This window comes from Euwallacea fornicatus, chromosome 13 (assembly GCF_040115645.1).
Source record: "Euwallacea fornicatus isolate EFF26 chromosome 13, ASM4011564v1, whole genome shotgun sequence".
Taxonomy (NCBI): domain Eukaryota; kingdom Metazoa; phylum Arthropoda; class Insecta; order Coleoptera; family Curculionidae; genus Euwallacea; species Euwallacea fornicatus.
The window spans coordinates 1869174-1893250 of NC_089553.1; the positions used below are offsets into that span (position 1 = coordinate 1869174).

The 24077-nt window shown below is 36.9% G+C and overlaps 1 protein-coding gene across 2 annotated transcripts in view; it reads right to left on the reverse strand.

Annotated features, from left to right (window-relative positions):
* LOC136343167 (protein O-mannosyl-transferase Tmtc3-like) overlaps positions 1 to 24077 on the reverse strand; it is a 39575-nt gene that overhangs the window by 11655 nt on the left and 3843 nt on the right. For both annotated transcript variants that reach the window (XM_066289700.1, XM_066289699.1), the window contains exon 2: positions 12351 to 12487. In XM_066289700.1, the coding sequence (XP_066145797.1) occupies positions 12351 to 12487 (137 nt within the window). The remainder of the gene's footprint in view (positions 1 to 12350; positions 12488 to 24077) is intronic.

Sequence of the window (24077 nt, forward strand, 5' to 3'; positions counted from 1 at the left end):
TCTGAAAATGACCACCATTACTCATAATGGACGCTTCCATCCTTGTTAATGATTGTCTCACTCTCTCGAAAACTCCTGGTGTGTTGCGTATCGTTTCACATCCGGTAATTATACGTTCCTGAAGTTGATCTAGAGTGTTTATTGGGACAGCATAGACAAGTCTCTTCAGATCACCCCAAAAGTAGAAGTCCAGAGGATTACAATCCGGGGACCTTGCTGGCCACGACTGATTAGGCTCTGGGACACCTCTACCTATCCATTTATTTGGAAAAGTTGCATTTAAGTGCAATTTATTTAGTGTTATTGGCTTTCCTCCTCCTGGAGTTTTTATAAGAGATCCTGTATCACAAAGACGTTGAAAGAGGTTTTTAAATTTTGGTGGTTGGGAGCTTGGTGGTTTGGAAACCTTTCCATGTAAATGCGCCTCGCTGCCAAACACTTACCATCAGCGAGGCCGTAAACAAAAACCATATTGGCCATTTCTTGATTAGTGTAATTAGGCATTTGAAAAATTTTCAAAACTGAGGTATAATCTGATTTTTGGGACACAGAACTAAATTCTTTCACTTTAGAGAGTAAAACACCAAAATAACACTGACTATCTTGTTTATAGTAGTGAAAGTAGCAAAAAAAAACTAACAATAAACAAGTTAGTAAATACCACCAAACCTTTAGAAACCTTTTTCAACGTCTTTCAGTCAACACCCTGTATCTTGGAAACAAGGCATTTGCGGACATATGTGTATTAGACATTTTTGACTCAAAATCAGTCGAAGATTACGCCTTTAAATTTTTTACACGTCGTTAGGAAATACCCTGTATACTATGGAGGGTGTCCCATTTAAAGTTGTGATTGAAGATCACTCAAAAACGGTACGTTGTATGAAAGAGTTTCAAATAAAAGCTGTCCGGTAAAGAAGGGGACATGTCATGGAGATGGTGACTTAGCGAAAATGTCATTTTGAGGTCATTTCAAGGGCAAATGGCGACCCCGTATTTCTTTCACAAATTCTTGCAGATCTTCAAAAAATGAATATCTTTTATTTGAACAATTTTTTTATCGAACGTTTTGCTGCAGTTATCCTTGATTTTTGTCCAATTTTTGAGATAATTGTCGTAAAAAATTATTACATTTTTTTTTCTATACAAGTTTTGCAATGCATACTCGGTTTAAAACCCACGACAATTCTTCAATTTAACAAAAAAATATATTTTCTCAAATTCCCTCTTTTTAGGGTCTACCTTATAATAAGGTCTACAGGAAATCGATGTTTGTTTTCGACGATCAATGTGATTCTTTTGTGTGAAATGATTAAAAAATTATTCTTTTCATTTCAAAAATTCGATAATTGAAATGGGTCGCTACACTTTGGATGAAAAATTAGAAATGATTTTTATTTATGAAGCAGGAAGAAATGTTAGTGAGGCAGTAGAACTTTATGCTGAAAGATCTCCGGATGAAACAGTTCCCTGTTGGACGACTTTCAACGGTGTCATTAAAAATTTCAAAGAAACGAAAACGTCGGAGACAAAGAAACGCAATCGTTCACGATGTGCAACACACGAAGGCAATCAAATAGCAGTTCTTGCAGCTGTTGCCTTCGATCACCACGTAAGTTTTCGTCAAATTGCTGCTGGCTCAGGAATACCAAAAACAAGTGTCCAAAGAATTTTGAAAGTGAATGAATACCATTCTTACCACATTTTTTTACATCAGGAACTGCATGGAGCCGATTTTGAAAATCGAATCAATTTTTGTAATTGGGCAAGGCAGCAATTAAATCAAAATGCAGATTTCTTCTCCAACGATTTTCTCGGACGATTCTACATTCACAAACCATCGTGCAGTAAATCGTAGTAATCTTCATTTTTAGAGTTCTGTAAATTCACAGTGGCGTGGAGAAGTTGAACATTAAAGACCATGCTCAGTGAATGTATGGTGCGGTATTATCGGGGAATACTTAGTTGGACCATTTTTCATTGAAGGAAACTCGAATGGAGAAATGTACCGTAATTTATTGCATAACAATCTTCCGGAATATTTAGAAAACGTTCCACTTACGATTAGATGGGTGATGTGGTGTCAGCATGATTGCTGTCCAGCCCATTTTTCTAGAATGTCTCGTGAGGTTTTCGATTAAATGCATCTAGATCCATGGATTGGACGGGGCGGTTCAGTGAACCGATCTCTTACGTCGTCTGATCTAACCTCACCAGATTTTTTCGTTTGGAGTTTTTAAAGGACAAAGTATATGCAGAAACGCCAACAATTGCAGATGACATGGATGATGAAAAGAAGAATTGGAAATGCGTGTCAATTGATAAATGGGAAGATGTTGCGCAGAGTAAACAATTCTTTTCGAATGGGAATTGAGACGTGTTTGGAACAGAAAGGACATTCTTTTGAATATTTGCTTCAATAAGTTTCTCAAATCGGGATTTTAAATTAATTTGTCAAATTAAAGAAAACATTTCTTTCTCATAGAAATATATTTTTGTAATTAGATTGAAGAATTGTTATGGGTTTCGAACCTAATATGCATTGAAAACCTTTTCTGGAAAAAAATACAATAAATTTCGCCTATCTCAAAAATTGGACAAAAATTAAGGATAACTCTGAAGCAAAATATCTAATAAAAAATTGTTCAAATAAAAGATATTCATTTTTTGAAGATCTGCAAGGAGCTGTGAAAAAATATGAGGTCACTATTTGAAAAAAAAAAGTTGCCCTTGAAATGACCTTAAAATGATGTTTTGGCTAAAGTTCACATTCTTCATGACATATCCACCTCTTTACCGTGACAACTTTTATTTGAAACTATTTTTCATACAACGTATCGTTCTTGAGTAATTTTGAATCACAGCTTTAAAGGGACACCCCGTATACTCCACGTCAAAACCCGATTTAATTAGGAAAAACTGGTATTAACTATCAGCCTTAGACGATTTAGATTTTCCTAAGAAGGTTAGTTAAATCCAATTTTAACCTAGGAAATGTCAGTGGATGTTTCCTCGCAAGCTCGTTTTTGAAGATTCAATTTTTGCTTTTCTTGATGCTTGATTTCAAAATGAGCCTTCATACCTTCACAGCGGCTATTAGCTCCCATTCGTGAGCCATTTTCTTTTTTTAGGTACCTAAAAAGTGGAAAAATTATTTCCTTTGAACCTTTAGACAGTGATGGCTCTGATTTTTCTACTACTTTCGTTACGTACGCTCTCTTCGATTGCAACAACATCTGGAGACTCTATTTTACCGCAAACTTCACACGAATTATAGTTCGTTAGTGGCCAAAACTGTTTTCATTAGAACTTATTTGCTTCCCCCAAACTAAGTGCAGTGAGTATCAAACTAACAGAATAACTACTTGTAGAAAATTATGAAGCAGAATGATCGTGTCTCGTAGTTTAATGGCTATTATATATTATTCCTCATCCCTGGATATTATTAATGAGCTTAGATTGTCCATGGTGTCAGGCGTCCATAGGTGGGATAATATATGGATAAGGTAAAATGTGCGGAAACACAGATGACCACATGAAGATGCAGATGTCCCTGTGACGTCATGGTTGCCTACTATTCAGAAACCGTCGAAAACTACTAGGTGCGCGCAAAACTAGATTCTACTTGGGAGACCTGCAGGCACCTGAATGAATCCTTGATTAGGTACTAATGAAAAAGCAGCATTTATCAGGGCCCTCCATTAAAGTAAATGTATACGAAAGTATACACATTGAAATTCAGGATTAATAAGACATTTTATTATTTTCAACATATCGGTCCACTGGACGATTAATAAGGGGTCAAGATATTTTTTGCGGCCTTTTTCGTGGGACCTGCCGCGATGACTCATTTGTTCATTTAATTGAAGCAGTTTTTTTTATACGTAATTTAAACGCACGGAATGCGGATACGTGAAATGCGTTCCAAAGACGTTTACTGAGATTCATAAGTACAACGTGGACTGCCAAAGACGAACCACGGACCCATGACTGAGTTTGGAGGCTCAGATATAGTATTTTACACCTAAAAAAATCTTTTTAACAATCGTCAAGGTTTACTGGTGTTGAACAATAATGTACGCGTTAAAAAACAATCTCGGGAAACGAGTAATTTATGTGAATAAGAAAACAACGCGAGCAAAGAGCAACTTTCGAGTCAAGTGGTGCTAGCTAAGCGCCCTAAAAGTGCTTGCTTTCAAACTTAAACATAAACGCGCCACGTTGTAAAAGAGAAAAAGATGCAGTGATGAAGTGTCGATTATTTCGAATTATCTCACCAAACAAGGTGAGGAAAAAATAAAAACGTTTATCCAACATTTGGGTCATTTCTGAACACATAAGGAAGCTAACAAAAATTTTATTTCATTTTATTTATTTCCAATAGCAAAATTTGGCCAAATTTAATCGATCTCGTATCTTTTAAGCATGACGAGATCCCCCCGGTTGAGCTCCAGAAATGGACACCCTGTGTATTAAATTTTTTGTGTGTTCATTTCCAGTTCAGCCCGTCTGTTTTTGCTTCAAAATTACAAAGGAACTGGATTCTGTAACTATTCTAAAACGAAGTCCTTGTAAATAGACGCGAAATCTTTTTCAGGTTGAATGCCTCAGCGGTCTTATGCGCTCGCTCTATTATCGACCCAATTTTCGAGTCTTGCTTGCCAGAGGTTCTAATTATTACCGCCTTCTCTGCGGTATTCGTCCGTCGTGGCTCACACAACTTGCATATTTCGGTCAGTTCTATGATTGTTAAGAAAACAAATTAAACGAATCAACAACAACGGATGCCCTTTCAGTCAACAATCCCTTGAAGGTCTCACCCCGTAGTGCTGCCATAGGCGTCATTGAGGGGAATTTACGGACGCATCGCCGTTAATCTGTTAGCAGTGGTACCATTAATTAATTCCTCATCCTCGTGGATGCAAAGATTACAAGCTGGCTCCGTTTCACCCCCACGAACGAAAACCTACTTTTGGGACCATTTGTATGGAAATTTACTGGCATCAGTTAAAGTTCAAACCATGTTAATAATTTGGCCCTTTACAGGGAATTTTCGGAGGCGGTAAACATCGTATTTAATCCGCCATGGCAGACGTTCAAGGCGCTTATGTTTATTTCAAATTCCCTACGGATGAGGTTGAAGTTTCACGTCAAAATGGTGAAGGAGAACATCATTACTGGGTATCCCAGATGTGATGTGGCAGCAATTATCTCAAAATTTCATAGAAATACAAGATCCATCATTAAACTGCTTCGCAGGTTATCTATACCTATATCCAGAATTCGAGCTTTAATAAAAATTCCGATATTTACGAGGAGGCTGTTGGTCATGCCTGATTCCGCAATGATAACGACAATGTTCTTAAGTTTACTGTTGTTTATTGGAGGTAACTTAGATGACCTTTTCAACAGTATTGTTACCATGGAATTAGGCCTTCCTGCAGAAAATTTGGTAATTTTTGCTAAAGCCGTTCATGAAATATTTTATTGTTCCGGAATTGGTGAAAGTCAGTCTGTATGCACAGATCCTATCTAATCCATTTTACACCCGCACAGTGGGTGAGTTTCGTAAAACCCGTCTGTCAGGTGGAAACAAGGAAATAATGACTTCTACTTTATTTTATTTTACTTTATTTCTTAGAACCCCTACGATTTCTAACAATTCTAAGTGATACGATTATTTTTCTTGACGTTTTTTTCATTTCTTTTGGTATCGTTTTCATTTATTTTTTCGTAGTTGCTGATTCCTACATGAAAATCGCGTTTTGTAGAGTCGAGTTTCCGACGAGGGCCTTGTCTTCCAATCGGAGGCGAATCAAGGGGCATCTGCATGATAGTACATGTGTCCGTTATTATATTTTCGCAAGGTTTGTAGAGCAACAACCCTTATATCTGATTTCAATTTATTCATGAACCTCAACTAGAAATCTTTAAGCTCTAAATCGAATTATTTCAATCAAATTATTCTCCCAACTCAATTTCATTCAAATTGAATCGCTTTGTTTGCCTCGGTAACATTTTTATAATTAAGTTTGCTTAACTTCTTTAAAGTTAACACAATAGAAGTTTGAGAAACTTTAATTAGAAAAAACGGAGGGATTTCCTTTTTTTGGTGTTTCTTGAGCCGTAAATTTTATCCTGGCAATAAGATAATGATCAGCGGGGCCTTTGTTTTGTTGCTGTTCCACCCATTATAGCAAACGTTGACTCTCAAGCTAGAGACGATAAAATACAACAATGAATTTTTATCTTTTCCCTGCGCCCTGAATGAAAGGACCTCTTTAATAAATCGACTTACAACTCCTTATTACCCTCTCTTCCAATTTTTCTATAGAAAAAGAGATTGCCTTATTGGACCCTTCTTTGGAGGACAGATTTTTCTTCTTGCCTTCACTGAGCAAACAAAAAACTTTCGAACAGTTAATTACAAATTTTTTTAAAAAGATCCTTGGGCCATTCACAAGAGAGATTTTTCATTTCGCTTTTGAAGAATTAAATGAAATTTTACCCCTTACTTTGACGGATATTTGGAAGGCCGAAAACCTATTAGGACTGTAGGCGCAGCTTTCAAAGGGAACTGTCTTCCCTCCGAGATGTGTGCTCTAGGAAATCTTTTTAATGGAATTTCCGGAAAGTTTCCTGTAAAGTTGGATAATGCCTTATTACCACGGCACTGATTTGAATCTCGGGCTGAATGGCGAAACTCAAACAAAAGGAGTGGGTAATTTGGTTAAGCAAGGTTAAGTTTGCAGCACTAACCGAAGACCTAAATATTTACCTCAATATTTAAGCTAGAAATTTCATGATGTCGAGATGCAATTAGGTCAGTCGCACGAGGTGTAAAGCAGATGTCAATAAATCTCACAACTGAAAAGCTTCCAGATATGGCCCCTAAAGGCCTAGGAACATGTAACGTAAAGAGTTTCGAACTTCCTTACTACATCTGTCTGTTTCGTATTTTGTTCGGCAACTTTTGGAGTTAGTTCATAAAACTTACTTTGCTTCAGAAAAAAATAGCCAACACTAGGCCTCGTATACAATTACAATGGAAATAACAACAGTGAAACTCCGGGGAGTTTCCCGGAAACAACTCCTGACCTACTTCTCTCAGTTCGTAGACACAGAAAACCAATAGCGTTCTATTTAATTCGCGTGTTCCAAGGAGGGGCCTCTATCTTAATATATACGTCAAACAAGACGGGGGGTATATCATTTTAACACCTTAATGGCTTAAGTTAACACGGAACAGGTCTGTTTTGTTTGATTTTCTTTCAGAGAAGGCGCAATGGAATGGGTGTTTGAAGGGTTAAGAACAGAATTTAAGGGTAATAAAGCTCGAGGTGTGGCAAGTGTCCTTCCTTAGTGCTTATTTTAGACCTCCACGAGTTTTGAGTGTAGAAAAATGTTCCACGGTCATTATTCATTTTTTTCTTAAATGCAGACTATCTTTTATGAAAAGCCTGTATGGCTGAAGCATAAATGATTGACTTATAAATATTCTCTAACTGCAGAGTTCTATTATCAACTTTTAACCATCAGGTTTCTTATACACGTATTCTGAGCTATATATGCAACTTCGAAGACTTGGCTCAAATCCAGCGTATATACGCTTTTAATTCTATTTCTCCAACACTTCCGAGGTCTATTTCCAAGTTTGTCTCCTTTTTGCAGCTGCAGCTGCACCACCACTCCATTACCATTAGTTTTGGCTCGAGACGCCAGCTTTGCAACAAGGTTAACGGAGCCGCTTTATGCCCTAAGTTGACAATGTTTGGAACAAGCATTATTAACTAAATTAGCCACTTCCTTATAACTTTTGCATCTCAGCAATTTTCAGCATAACGAGAAATTTCCGTTTTTGATTTAATAAAAAATATATAAACCAGATGAAACTCGGCGTTTTCAGTGGCAGCTCATGGATATTTATTTCGGACTTTCTTTATAAAAGTTCTCATTCAAATAGCTTAATTTTTGTCAATTTCACACGTCTTTGAATGTGGAAGAAAACGGTTCGTTTTAGGCATTTAACGATTTTCTTCTGCCAGAAAGGCAAAAATGCCACACGAGCGGCATACAAGATACGTGCTCCTTATGGCGAAGGCGCTGCAGCTGAAAAACTGTGGGAAACCAGTTTGCTAGCTGGTGGTTTTATCCATAAAGATTAAGAACGCCCTGGTAAGCCCTTCACCACAGATTAACGTTAGGAGCTTTCACCAAACAACGAGATGAATTCGTAAAGGCATTGTTCCTAATTTGACAAATTCAGGGCCTAACCTGAACTAACCTGAACAAAAATTTACAGAAATAGTCAATCGAAGTGGCGACGTGTTTCAGTAGGCCAATATGTGACCACGTGTGTATTTTTTATGACTCGACATAAGTTGTTGGAGCACGGTCAGGACATTCCACCCCGTCTATCGTAATTACCAGAGCCCTTTGATTTGCACCTATTTCGACCGTTACAAAATTCCCTTAATGGAAAAAGTAGGTGAGACGAAGAAATCGTGTAGGAAAGCTTTCCGCTGAAAAATCTGAGAGCTTCAGGAAGAATGGAATTTTCCAGTTGGGCGAAAGGTGGAGAACGGTTGCAGAACAGAATGGCATCTACATGTATAATTTAATAAACGTATACTAAAATTTAAATCTTGTGCATTTCAATTTCCGTTCAAAACTCACACATACTTTCCCTCAATACGTGTAACACATCATTCAATAAGTTTTCGGTCTGACACACGCACTGGCAACGCTGTTAACAAACCCATATGATTTCCTTAGTTAGTTTTCCTTTAGTTAGACTGGAAGTTTACTGAACGATGTGTTAATATGTTATAACGTCATCGATTAGTATATAATTTACTATTTATAATAATTTCCATATGTTTGAGACGGATCGTCCCATTGTCTCTTTTATTGTTCTTTCCAAAGAAAGCTCTAACCTCTCAATGATCGAGAAAAGTAATTTCGGTGATCCACACATTTTAGTTAGCTGATAATTTTCGTTTAGCTACTTCCTTTCCCATGGAAAATTTTCTCACCCAAAACGGGAAGAACAATTTTCGCCCGAGTCCTTAGTAAAGAGTTGATGTTATTCTCGGTTAGCTTTAACTGAGAGTGGTGAGCAATTTCTCCCTTACTTATGTGTGAGGCTTTATTTCCAAATTGAATAAGAGAAAAAAGCACTGTACTTTTCATGTTCGGTCCGGAAATTGCAGCTCGACTATTATTTTTAGCTTGGCCCAGAGATGTTTTATCAAGCTGTATAAACGCGCAAACGAATATTCACAATTGTTTGAACAGTTGAATTGTTTTCAACCATGACGGCACCCCAAAATCACCTTAAAAAAAAAAAACAAATTAATCCCATGTTTCGCGACATACGGGGTGGGATTTTTCCTTAAATACAAATGCCAATATCTTGAAAATTCAAAAACACGTTTCCCATAATATCATGGGGACAGGTGATTGAGGGTGCGGTGACCTTATCATCCCCTACGAAATGCACCCCAGCCACCCCGAGTCAGTTTTTTTAAGCAGCGCGGGCGACATATCGGCGGAAAGCACTTTTCATAAGTGTTTCAGTGGTACTAAAGTTTCTGCAATTCTGCCCTCAAATGTATCCGATAATGCCCAAAGTGCAAAATCCTTGACTAAAGCACCTAGGCGTAGAATTACAGGGCTTTCAATTTTGAATAGGTGATAGAATTGGTAATTAAAGTCTTATTGAAATTAAATCAAAGCGTAAGAATACACTTCAATATTAATGTTTTTTTGTTTTTTTTTTTTAATAGGTGTTCGTTATTTTCCATACAAGCGAATAAACGATATTCAAGTTCTCGACGCACATTGTTATTAAAAAATTAATAATAATGTTAAATGTAAAATATTAGTTTTTTTTTTATCAGTATTTATAAATGTTTTTGCACACAATGAATCGTCCAATTTTGTTTATTATCTGAGTTTCACTTCGTGTTTTTTCTCGCAAATTTTCAATCGAAACATGGTTTATTCAATTGCGAAACGGGTTAAAATTGTTTTTATTTATGGTGCTGAGGAACTTTATCTTTTACGAACCACCGAAATATTTTGCCAGCGATATCCTGGAACGAACATTAATCCCTTCTGCGTTAGAAAGTTAATACAAAAATTTGAAGAAGTCGGTTCTGTGGTCAATAAAAAAAAAAACGGTCCTGCAATAAATATTAAATGAGTTTGCTCAAATCGAAATTTTCGGACAATTTGCCCAAAATCCATCATTATCCATCCGTCAAGTATCTGTTTAAACTGGTCTATTAGCAGCATCGATCCGAAAAGTTCTAAAATTACGCAAATTTCATCCAAAGCAAAATTCAACTTAATCAGGAGCTGAATGAAGTGGATTCAGACTAACGAATTGAATATTGCGAGATGATGTGAGCTTTGATTACCAACCAACCTCGACTACTGCTAAACGATTGCTTCAATGAAGAGTGCAAATTTTACTTGAATGGTAGACTTAATAGGCAAAATTGTAGAATCTGGAGTGATTCAAACTCTCATTTTATCGCAGAAGAAAGCAGTCAATATTTACAAAAACTGAATGTTCGGGATGGCATGCTTGGACGTGTTATCATAGGACCTTTCTTTATTGACGATAATTTGATTTTTTTGAACGGTCCCATATGTCTCCCGATTTCATGCCCTTGTATTTCTTTTTGTGGGGGCACTGTAGTGTTCAAAACCCAATCAGGAATAATTGATTAGTTAAGAGAGCGAATTAATACCGAGTGTCGTGCAATTCCTAACGCAACTTTTATCAATGTTCGTTGATAATCCGAATATCATTTGTACGCTTACATGAAAAATAATGAACACTTATTATAAAAAATTATTAATCTAGTGCGGCAAATCCTACGCTCTGATTTAATTACAATACAACTTTGAAATAATTATTAGTTCTATTACTTATTCCTGATTAAAAACCATTTAATTTTACGCCTAAGTGTTTTACTCTTGGATTTTGCATCGTAGATATTCCCGGATATATTTGAATGCGGAATTCCAGGAAGTTTGGTACCACTGAAAAGCTTATTGAAAATGCTTTCCGACGATATGTCGCAACCATGCCCGTCTTATAAAAAAACGACTTGAGACGGCTGGGGTGCATTTGGTAGAAGATAATAAGTTCATCATACCCTCAATCATCTGCCTCATGATATTACGGAAAACGTGTTTTTGGATTTTCGAGATATTGGCATTTGTACTTTTAAAAAACCCACCCTGTATAATACAAAAAAAAAACATTTTTTTGGAAAAGTGCAATGATAAGGTTATCTTTTAAGTCTTTTAAGCGAAAAGCTACAGCTTATTCGTCAATTTTTCAATGATCTAACACCAATCACTTAACTTAAATCAACCTCTTGGAATGGGAATGCATCAGCCATTCAGAAGAATTCCAGTTACTATTTATTTTCGATACAGCACGCCCTAAACTGTCCAGTCTCACAAGGGCCCCTAAATTATTTCTTTTGAATGGGCAATTTTTTTTTGTATAATTTAATTTGGGTTTCGTTCAGGTATGCTACCCGATGATCGTGCGATTTCGGAGACCCGAACGTATACGACCCGACATTCCCGGTGTTGTCAAATAAGATCGAATTTTAAATGTACGATTCTTACCTGTTTTCAACAGGTATAGTCCCGTGTGAACACTCATTATGTTTCTGTTGAAATAAACCTTTAAATTCCCACAAACTTTTCCAAATTTTGTACGCATTTTTAGTGGAAATTTGACAATTTTTCGCGAGCGAAACGTGAGGAAATACGGAGCCATCAAAAACACCGGCAATCGAAGCGTTATTGTTTTGTTTTCAAGGCCTTCGTGACAAAAAGTCTCGTTTCCGCGTGATGACGAAATTGCGAAATTTTGTAAAACCACGTGTCGCTTAGTTTGTATCGGATTTAGTCGTGTTCTGATTGCATTAAGTGGAATATGTCAAAATAAAACAGCCCAACTTAAATCATTCTTAAAACGAGTGGTGCTTCGCGAAGCTGCTTCGCGTCCCAATCGAGGCAATGTGTTTCTTGAGTCATTTTCAATGTTTCGTAATTTCTATTCAAACAAAAAAACTACGAATGAGAAGAGGAATTTTTGGGTGTAACGCACATTTTTAAAATTCATCTTGTAAAACTTTTGGTCATCTATTTGAATTTTCCTCCCCATTTTCTAAGGAAACTTTTGTTCCCAAAACGTCAAGAAAAGTGTTCGTCCAACCCCTTAGTGAGGGCCGCAAATTATTCTTAGGTAGTTTTAACCCTACATGTATGTTAAGCGCCATTACAGAATACTATAATCGAAAAAATTAATTACTCACCTGAAGTACATTAGGCAGACGATAGAGTGCAGCAGTACATTCACCAAATGATATCCCAGAGGTTCCAATTGGCCGAACAAATAGTTGAGTCTAAAAGTGAGCACGCACAAAGGCCTGTAGGACTTGTGGCTTTGTTCCTGCAAAAAGAAACATGATCAGGTGCAAACAGGGCTTAAATTACGGGGCGATAATTCAAATGTTTACCCGGGCACTTTTTAGGGGCGACAATTTGATTAACTTTGCATATACGCGCGCCCTTAATTTCACCCTCCGTACGTAACGCATAGTAGATGAGCAAAACTCAATTTGGATGTTTTGCATTTTTCCCCTTGTTTGCGAATTCTAGAGGTCACTCGGAGGGTTGGATTCATGCCAAAAGCGGAAAGTCATGGGGCAATTAAAATTTCTACAACTGTGACTTCATAAAGCCTTGTAAGTGGAGGGATGAGAGCTGAAATAATGACTTCTGGAGGGTTTCCTCGTATTTTAATGAGTCATTTATTTTCTTCATTTACGCTTGTGTTACATGCACGTCGGGGTTTATTTGAGCCACTGGAATATGATTCGCAAAAGGTAAACATTTGGGAATTTTCAAATTTCGAATTTGAGGAACGTGATATTTGCGAAAACGTTACGTTGAATGCAAAGTTCTGATTACAATTGAACGAGCCTGATTGCGAAGTCAAACTATATTTGCATCACGGAAACTAATCATGGTTTTGTCGGCAAGGGATTCGAAATGAATCGTAATTGGGATTTTCATAGGAATCTGGTTTGCATAGTGAGGTTTGTGCCATAAATCTCTTCTTCGCGCGTAAATGTGTGAAATAATTGCCGTGCCATTGAGACAATAAGACAGGTAATAACGTCTTATTGCGGCTTTAACTAATACAAAGGGAAGTTCCTTCCAAACGGCCACATAAACATAAAAAGTGACGTGGCCTGAACCACAATGTCGGCAATGTTAAACTCGAAAATATATTTTAACGAAATTTGCACACAAAAGAAACCCCATTCGCCATGTTCCGCGACATTGTTCTTGATATAAAGGGAAAAACATTCTGAGCATAAAATTCAAATACCCTTATTTGCTACGCGCCCCATATTAGACGTAGCATGAAAAGAGTCGAGTTTCGGGGGTTTATTTGAAGTGCTCTTTGGTGGCTTTTATTTATTTATTTATTATTTTTTGGTTTACAGTTTCCAGGATATTTAATGCGCATCCAATGAAAGCGCGAAATTACTCATAATAAAAAAACCGAAAGAGGCGGACGAATCAATGCGAGTTTTAAGCTTCGGATCGAACAAACAAAATTGATATCAATACGATAACAACCAGAACTATAATCCGAAAAACTCATTTACACTTTCGATGGGAACTATTTAGAAATCCATTATGCTTTTCATGTAAATTAGGCTTTACTCCACAATCGGAATAGTGGCGTTGCCGTAAACGGACCGGCGGCAGCGTATCCCGATAAATTGAAATGCAAATTCCCTAGGGAGGTCTGATCGATTTTCTGGATTTTCACCTGGATGCAGTTCGAGATTTTTCAGTGCGTCTTACGTACGTGTTAAAAGGAGGGTTCGATGAAAGAGCGCCGAGGTGAGTTTAAGCGATGAGCAGGTCAGAGACAATGATAAATGCTCACCGAAGTTACCGCGATTTACCTCGATTAAAAAATTACATTTTTGGATTATTTTGGAATGGCGTATTTTAGAAGGTGAGCCGTAATACAGTGCCTCCAGAGCCAAATATAGTAGAAACCGATATTACCATACTTCGTCTATGACATGAAGGAATGGGTCATCACGGCAAGTCCCACAGAAAAGGCAGGAAAAAGTGTCTTAATGCCTGATAAACCGTCTAACGTGTTGAAAACGTTAAAATATCTTATTAATTCTGAATTGTAAATGTGCGTTTCATCCATATACATAGCTTTCCTAAAGTTCGGAATAAATTCATTAATATTAAAACTAAATCGTTTTGTAAAAACTCCTCCGATATTTCGATTTAGTTTTAAAAAGTTTTAAATTATTTAAAATATTAGTCATATTAATGACGTCATCGGTCATTATTTTGAATCACGACCCGAGTGTTTTTGTTCGAAATATTAAAGAGCATATTTTTTGATATATAAACCGTAAAAAAGTGAGGGGGCTGCATAAGACATTTCTAAGAAAAATAGCGTCGATTCAATTCACAAAATTTTCAAAAAAGATGAACAAATGATTACATACGATGTTCAAACTGAGCTCCATTTGCTGCCTCACAACAAGACAGACCGTAAATAAATTCCTTTTCAATATTGTCGATGACGTCTGGCGTTATAAGTAGTATTCTTTAAGCTTACAAATTCAAAAAAAAAATTAATCATTTATCTCGTTTTTCAAAAATTCAAGGTATGACGTTGAAAAAAAAACAGGATTTTTATCCAACTTTGCGAACCTGTTTCATCCCTTCGCAAATCAGCTCTGAATGTCTCAAACTTACTTTTAAGTTCCAAATTTTATGCAGAATTTTCTGAGCTTACAAATTCCATGAAATTTAGCCGTTTGTCTTAGTTCTCAGCAATGATATGAAATTTTAAAATGTGAAGATGAAAATCGGGATTTCTATCCTAGTTTTTTGACTTGTTCGACAGTCAACCAGTTTGCGTAACTTAAAGTCAGAAAAAAACTTTTTAAACCTCCTTTGAAGGAAATTAGTTTTTCAAACTGACGATCAATTCTCTAATTTAAAATGAATCTTATACCCTCAAACTTTAGTTAAGTTAATGGACAATTTGATTCGGAAGAAACGTTTCTATGCAAAATAAAAAAATCTGCGTCCGCCAAGGCTGATTTAACAACTACATGGTGCGTGGCGGATGATCGGTCAAAATTCTTTTGTAGATTGGTGGGGTCATTTGCGAGATTTTGTGCCCCAATTGCCCAGGCGCTGCATGCAATAGTTACCGGGAAATTAATTGTAATATTTTTAAGTTTTTCTTCAAAGTAAATCTCCAAATCAAACCCTTAAAACTATTTTGTCTGCAGTTGCGTCAGTTTGGAATTTTTTCACTTTATTCTACAATAAATTCTTGTTTAAAATAAATCATAATTTGATGCAACGATTTCCAAGAATTTTAGTTCAGTTTAGTAAAATAACTTAAAAGAAGTAAATAAAGGTTGTTACTGAAATTCTTGGCGATCGTTGCATCAAATAATTATTCATTTTAAACAAGAATTTATTACGGAATAAAGTGGAAAAAATTCTACATTGATACAATTTAAAACAAAATCATTTTAAGGGTTTGAGTGGGGGATTTTGAGTAATTCTGGGATTTGGGCGAGTTGAAAAAATTAATTTCTCAGTAACCATGACGTTTAGGACCTCGGTCATTCGAATCGAAAACCTTGCAACTGACCCCACCAATCCACAAAACAAATTTTGACGGTTCGTGCGCCAAACACCCTACATAGTGCTCTTCTATGTTGAAATTTTGTTTAAATATTCAAGTGACCTAGTTATCAAAAGTTGACTAGTTTGGGACTATCCAGTCTGACTGAGGATACAACAAGTTTAGGTAACCACACGCTACGCACTTTCCACGCAAGATAACGAGCTTTCAGCTTAATCACTCTGTTCCTTGCTCAAACAGAGACTGTATTTAAAGTGTGAAACGTGAGAAAACCCAGGATCCAAACCAGGAAACATCGCTGCTCAAATACGATTATAACCATTTCCCAATCGTAAGTGCAAAGTCAAATCTAATTTGCATGACTAATGGCGTTCGCTTTATCGCATGAGAAGGGCCCGTTATGTTTCGCTAAATTTAGTATTGATGCAGCTAACCTGTGAACCGAGAAGCAATATTCCCATATCAAATTTTGATATAATACGATACATTATGCGCATACTAATGGACCGAATAAGTTGGATAACGAGGTTGGTTACTATTATCGACGATTTCGACTAATTGAATGGGGGAGGAAATTACAAAACTCTTTTCCTTCATCGCCTTGACATGGAACACCCTTTTCGCGTTGCCTCGTGAGGTAACGTTGAAACGCCGTTTTAATTAGAAATACACGAGGTTGCGCTGAGCTTTACTTTAGAAACTAATGCTCTTAGGGTTGAAGGGAGTTTACATATCAAAAGTACACTCGTTCGGTTGAGCATACAAAGACTAAATTAGACACGTCGTCGTGTCAGTTTAATGAGTTTATTGGAAACTGTCTGGGAAACTTCGTAGTACAGGGTTGCTAATAATGTTAGACTTAACAATGCCGGAGAAGAGCGTTTGATTCGTAGTCAGAGACGTAGTCCTCAGCTACTCAAGACAATGATCTGGATTGGTTGTAGCAGGGGACCTGTAACGAGGCAATTAATTTCTGAAATAAAACCCTGTCAACGCTCGATAGTTTTTGCTTCTGATTTAATTAGACGCGAATCTGAAGAGGAAATTTTAATTGGGCACTTAAAGTCGAGCAAGCGATTCCAACGACCTAGCAACGCTCGAATGAATGACGTCCAATTAGTATGGCTGCTCAGATAAATACCCACTCATATTTTTTACCATTACTGTTTTCTCTTTGCTTAAACTTTAATCCTGACGGTTTAAATCCTAGGAAAGGCGGGAATCAAAACGTAATCACCCATGTTGATTTGACCCTTTTTTGGAGTCGGCAAACTTGGGAGTTATACTTAAACCGATCGTGATGTGACACCTGGCCCTAACTTATCCCCTACGCACAAAAACTCTCGTAATTTGTTTCTCCCCAGTTGGAAGTATAAAGTTTCCGGCTGATGAATATTCATGGGAACGATTCGAGTTAGTGGTAAATATTTCTCAGTTCCAGAAGTAATAAATAATTGTTATAACTTCTTGGCACGAGAGTTTACTTACGGATACGATGTTTTAATATCGCTCTAAAGACATTATGTTTCCGATTTTTTTTTTCAGTTGCAGTGAGACACATCGTGATGCTCGGAACAGTTTCTTTGGCTTCGTTTCAATCACACCCGTTTCCTCGATTTAAAAAAGCCCAGCCCCGATCCTCAGAAACTCCAGGAACAGTCAAAATGTAAATTCGAAAACTGGGTGTTCTTTGCACCTGCTGCGACCCTTCTCAGACAGCCTCTGAACTGTCCAAATGCGTCAACAAGCTTTGAATCGCTTGTTGAAGCTCTCGGATTTTTTTTCTTTCTCAGATGTGCCAGGAACAGTTAGAATGGTAGAATAATTAGATACGGTGGTTGTTAAGGGTGTTCCTTCGATAAATGAAACACGACAAAGACAATTTGTTTTATGTAAAAATGGACTGTATTAACTATGCACTTATCTCAAAAGAATGTAAGAATCTTGGTCTAAGTAACGAAGAATAGGGAGAATGCTTATTGGGCGGGTTACACGATATGATGCGGATCACATCCCGTCACCGACGTAGCTTTCCCCGACAAGACCACAGGAAGAGCAGAAAAAGAGAGCGAAAATTGCTCCGATTATCCCTTAAGTACTAACCCCGAAGAATTCCAACCAGGGGCGCACCACCACCAAGAACCATTATAAGCTATGGCTACAACGAATCCCATAACTCGTGGCCATCTGGGGAATATCTATACTAATCGCTTTTCTGGGAATATTGCGGGTCCAACAAATTGACCATCAAAGCAATAGTCCCTATAGAGAAAGCTTCTTCGACTAGTAGCACATTCCCCAACCAAAGCGTATCCTTAGCTTTGGCCTGATGGGCCATGTGGTCTGGCACCCAGATGGTATTCTCCGAATAAGTATCGCAGTACATAGGCGTAACTTAAGGGAATAAATGACAGTATACAATAAATCTAACATTAACAACAATAAAAAATAAATAGAAACAAAAAAACCAATAACTTAGAGTCCCTAACAGTGGTTTTATCAATTTTCTAAGCTTTTCTTCGCACCCTCTCACGGTCTGTTACGCCGTCGCAATTTACTTCCGAGTCGAGAATTTTTTGAATTCCGGTTTTCAAGTCAGTTTGTCAAAATTGCAGGGATTTTTAAAATCCACAACCTCTAAAAGGTGGTCTGATTGCCATGGTTTCGAGCCTCTCGGCTAGACCTAGAAGTTAAAGGTTCGGTTATAAAAGTTGCTGAATTTAACGGTAAAGGCGGCGTTTCACAACCAAAATGATGCAAAATGCATTTTTGAAAACAATCTCCAAACTTAAATTAAAAAAATGTTCTAGTGGCTCCCATTTGATTGTGAATATAGTGTTTTTCTACAAGGTGACTCTTTAGCTCACCGACAAAGAACGGCAGGTTACAGGTGAAGTCATTTTAAGGAAAAGAAATCATACATAGACATATGGCCGATTGCAATTATTTAAAGAATTAAAGAACTTGAGTGTTTTTTCCATATTTCCTATTTATTATTAAAAAAATTGCGAAAATGGGACATCTTAAAAGTAAAAATATCATCGCAGTTACTCAAAATGTCCTCCTTTTGCAAGAATACATACTCCACAACAACGAAGTAAAGAATTTTTCAGCCGATTCAAAACGTTTGGACAATTTCTTATATCAGCAGCAGTCATCCGTATTTTAACTAACAACTGCTCTCTTGTATTAATTGTCCCGCGGTACACACATTGTTTCATATGACCCCATAAATAAAGCAGATCCAGAGGATTTAAGTCGGGGGATCGCAGTGGCCACGAAACTAGACCGGCATTACCAATTCAATTATTTCCAAAAGATTCATTTAACCACCTGGCAATTGTTGCTTCCCGATGAAGTGGTGCACCATCGTGCTGGTACCGGATATGTCGAATTACATTAATTGGCATATCCGTATCGAGTAGATCGAAAAGCGCATTGTCCAAAAAAATTCTGTAGAAATCTGCATTTAAGTGCTCATCAAGTACATATAAATCCAGTAAATTGTTGTTAAAAATTCCGTCCAGACCGTTAATGATCAGACGTTGTTTTTATCGATTAGCTTTTGCTCGAACAGGATTTCCTATTTCTCGTGCTCTTCTGAAGGATTCGGCAAAAAATCTATGATGAGATTGATGCCTATGCGGGTCTCTTCTTTGATATTCTCGGACTGATTGACGATTATTGCCATTGCAGTAATCATATGAGAAATCGTCCGAATAAGTTGATTCGGATGAAAAATGAATTGTTTCATCATCGCGAAGCATGTATCTTCGCAGAAGGAGGACATTTTGAGCAGCTGCTGTGATATTTTCACTTTTAACTGTCTCATTTGCGTAATTTTTAGTAGTATATAGGTAATATGCAAAAAACTTTGAGGTCTTCCAAATCCTTAAATAATCGAAATGGGACAGTTACCAGATTATTTGAATTTTTTTTTGAAGTAGCCTCATTTGGCTCACTTTGTCGGTGAGTTAAAAAATCACACTGTCTAAGAAATGACTTCGAAAGTCTTTATTCTTTTCAGAAAAGAAGTTAGCAATTAGACCACCCTGTACATACTTACATCTATAATATGCACTCTGTAACTTTTTCTCTATTTAGATAAAAAAAAAACGTTTTTGTTACATAATCTTTAGTTTTTTAGGCACTTTTGTTTTCACACGAACCGAATCGAATTTGCAAAAATTGCAAATTGGTTTTTGGTAACAGTATCTTTTTTCATTATTTAAGTTCCCGTCGTTTAGTCTGAAACTTCGACCTTATATATATTTTATATATTATACTATAATTATATTTATATTTATAAAAACATGGTCGTGCTGAATATAGTTCATTTAAATATGCATAAAACGAGCACGAGACAGTCGAGAACAATCATGTAGAAATCCCATTCCTTATTTTTGGGACATCCCCAGATCCTATAATTTCCAAATGCGACTCTAACAATATTTTGGAGGATTTTTTAATAACAATATTACTAACATGGTGTCATTTTTACGTCGTTCAAGTGCAAAATCCCCTCTCGTAAATTGGACTTCAGGTGTAAGAATCAAGTTACGCCACTGACTTAAGGACACATGATCTGTCGCATCGGAAGTCCATTTGAAATTTTAAAATTATGATCAAAATTTAGATAAACTAGTGTTGCACTGAATGAAACTTGAATTAACTAGAAAACAAAAAATGCAATTTAATATGATCTTTTTGGAAAGTTTGCCACAGACTTTAGTGCGCTTTAAAATTTTGAAAATATGAGTCCAATCAAGATATTAATAAGGGCCGTGCTGAACAGTGTCAAAAAGGACCAGGAGAGACAAGGACAACTGCAGTGGGTGAAGTGTGACAAATTCATTTATAATTCAGGGGGTGATTTTTATACAAAGTGTTCAGAGAAACGTCTTTTTATTTTTGAATGAGCATCTTTTATAGAAATAATATAATGTTTATCAAAAATTAAATATTAAATTCGAGTTTGCTTCTCTTAATAAAAAGTCCAATTTTGTTATTTCACTAACAAGAAATTTGACAAAAAATCTGTTTTGCAGTGGTTCCTCTGGGTGGATGGAGGATGAAATTGGACATAACTGGCCAAATCATAAATCAGATACAGACAGCGTAACTGTCCAAAAATTGTTGTTCCTTTTTCAATTCATATATTCTATTTTCACGTTTTATCTTTCACATTTCAGGACCTATTTGGTTCCCTAATTTCTCGAATTATCTGCTTTACTTTGTCCCTGTGTACATTCAAGCTTAACCTTTGGCCGCAGAGCAGACCTGTTTGCAAATTTCCATTTCTTAATTTTATTACTTACTTCATATTCGTACCTACTTGGGCGTAAACGCTAAAAATTCCAAACTTAAACCATTTCTCGCAGAAAATAAATCTTCTATTCACCGAAAACTATGTAGGAATTCAAATGAGTTCTTTTTTTTGCGGAGATTCGCCACGGCTCTGAAAATCAAGTGACGCTATTTGCTATTACTAACGTGGCTTGCAGCTTTTAAATTTTACTTCCAGCTTGGAAATCGATGATCAATAGTCGTGCTGAATAGGATTTAAATTTACTCAAGAAAACTATGTACTCCAAGATCCTCTTTTTGAAAAATCTCCGCGGTTATGCGAACGAGGTTACGCCACTGACTTCGGCGCCGTTTGAAATTTGTGACGAATCGGGGCCGTACTGGGAGCTGGTACAGCATTAAAATGTTCCAGTGTAATTCCCAATTTTGCGAATTCACTTAGAGATCCCAGGCATGCCACTCACTTAAAAACAGAAAATGTTTTTTTTCATGTACCTAAAGTACAGGTTTCTAGCTCCTGGCTATCAGAGGAAACCGGCCGTTTCCAATCAACTTTCATCGAATTCAATCAATTCTTGTCACCAAGCCGCAGGCTACGTCCAAATCAGCCGAAACGAGGAGACAATAAGAACTTTCCAATAAGATCTAAAGAATTCCCTTTTCCAACCCTTTTGGGGGTAACGGGGAGGTTTCCGAGCTAGTTCAGCAAAATTTAAATCTGCGACCCAAATGACGAGAATATTTATCAGTTAAAACAGCGTTATTACTCCAGCAAAAGCCGTTTCCAATAATCTACATTTGAATGTAATTGACAGATACATTTTTACCAATTGGAGGGTTTTTGGAGGCAGGCAAATGAATATTGCGTCGCTATTTTCAAAACTACAAGCGCGGAAAAAGGGCAAACAACATTCGCCATCGTAGTGTCGTTTTGTGAAATTGTAAAACGTGATAATATCGTGTAATAGCCAATTTCGATAAAAGTTTGTGCAGTTTTTTGAATTTTCATGATGGAGCAACGTAGGTTTATTTATTGTTCGTTGAAAAAAGTGGAGAGGAGCTTGAGTTGTGCAACAGTTTCCTCATAAATCTGGAAATAAATCCATACTTTAACCACACGTTTCCATTAACATCATAAACTAGCGTCAGGGTAGTTTCGAAGCTAATGATAATGTGTTTCGCCAGAAGTTCGTGCCGGTAATAATATTTTAGGAAATACGAGCCGTTTGTTTGATGGAGATAAAATGGCTTTGTCGAATTACTCTCATAATCGGATTACTTCGGAGCTTTACACGGATTTACAATGTTAGTTTTAATTCGCCCTATCTTGTTCGCTGAACGTATCGAATACAACCAAACTAAAATCCCCTTTTCAAGAGTTCCAATTTTAATTAGCAAAAGGGTGCTTAATTAATTAACGCAGTTTAGACACGTTACAGCCTAAAGTGATAAGCTTACATCATAAACTCGTTAAGGGAGTGAAGCCTAAAATTGATTATGACAAGTGTAAATTGCTGACTCACATAGTAAGCTGAAACTGTGTCAGGAATTAAAGTTCGTTAACGGCTTGCTTTAGTAAGCATCCTTACCTGTTTCTCTTTAAGATTTATTGCTCAGAAACATGGAATTTCTCGTTAAAAAGTTGCGTGAGTGTAGGGGAACAGAAGGTAACTGCCGTTTAGTGAGACTGGCTAGGCAACCAGTATAACAAGTGCTTACTCCTAGATGTCGCAACGTTGCCGGCGCCAGGCGCGCTTTTTTTGAATCGCAAATTACCCCTTTTCTCGAAAGCTAATGGCTTTCCTAGGCTTTATTCGTGTGTTTCAGCGTTATTTACAACCCAGTTGAATATTAATCTACAGCTAGTAACATCACATTGGCCACTATTTATTACCTAGTCAGTGAATAATCGAGAAAAATTTATGGCCAAAATAATTGGAACTTGTCCTAGTTTGTCACCGTAATTTCATTATTTCGTCAAACGCCTATCCGAATTTTACACAACTAAATTTCGCCCGTTCGTGCCTAATGGAATCCGTCGATAAATCTGAAATCGCTGCCACAAAAAGGCCCCGCCTATCGATGTATCCACGGTGTATGGCCTTTGCACTTCTTTCCATACCTTTTTATGCCGCTTTTCGATAAATCTAAATAAAACTTGGGATACAAAAAGGCGAACCCCCATCCATTTACATCTGCAAAAAAATGTTTTGCCTTTGGGACAAAAATCCATTAATCTTTCCAGCTAAAATTCTACATATACGCAACGTGGCTGGAATTCGCAATCCTATGGCTGTTGTTGCCGACGATGGGAAGTGAGCATCAATCTTTACAGAGTCGGATTTACAGCTATCTTCTCATATCATCAGAAAAAGTTATTAGAATTGGTTTAAAGGGAAATTAGCCCCGAGCTCACGTGAATGTACCCCTGATTTTTTGTATCTGAGTTGACAGTGGCAGCATAACAACACACGATTTTTTGGCTCAACGTTTCGTCACAACTTTCCAATCATTTTCCAATGCAGTACGTTAACAATAATTACTAGATCACGATTATTATTTGGATTAATTTGCAGTCTTAGAATATTCTGACAGTTTCTATTAAATCATTACGACGCTCAGTATGATAGTAAAATTACTGAATAGGAGGTTGCTAATTTTGACAGAAGGCTCCCGATGACGCGGCATTTTTAGGCCTGTAAATATCGAAAGTGTCTTTGTGACGTTTGCTGACGGCTGACAGCGTTTTCCCTTCAACAAATATCTGTCGTCAGACATGACTGGATTTTCATTTTTCAGGGCCGGCCTAAGTACTTAATGCAAATCTCCAATTTTACTATCCACGGCCCGAGCGGCAATTAAAAAACATGAAAAAAATGTACATGGAAGAATTGTCCAAAGTTACTGGCGATTTCCAGACATATAGGTGAATTTTCCTCAGTAAGTTTTTTTTAAGTACTTTAGACTTGACCTATCAATTTATGAGCGCAGAAGTGGTTGTTTTCAGGATGATTAT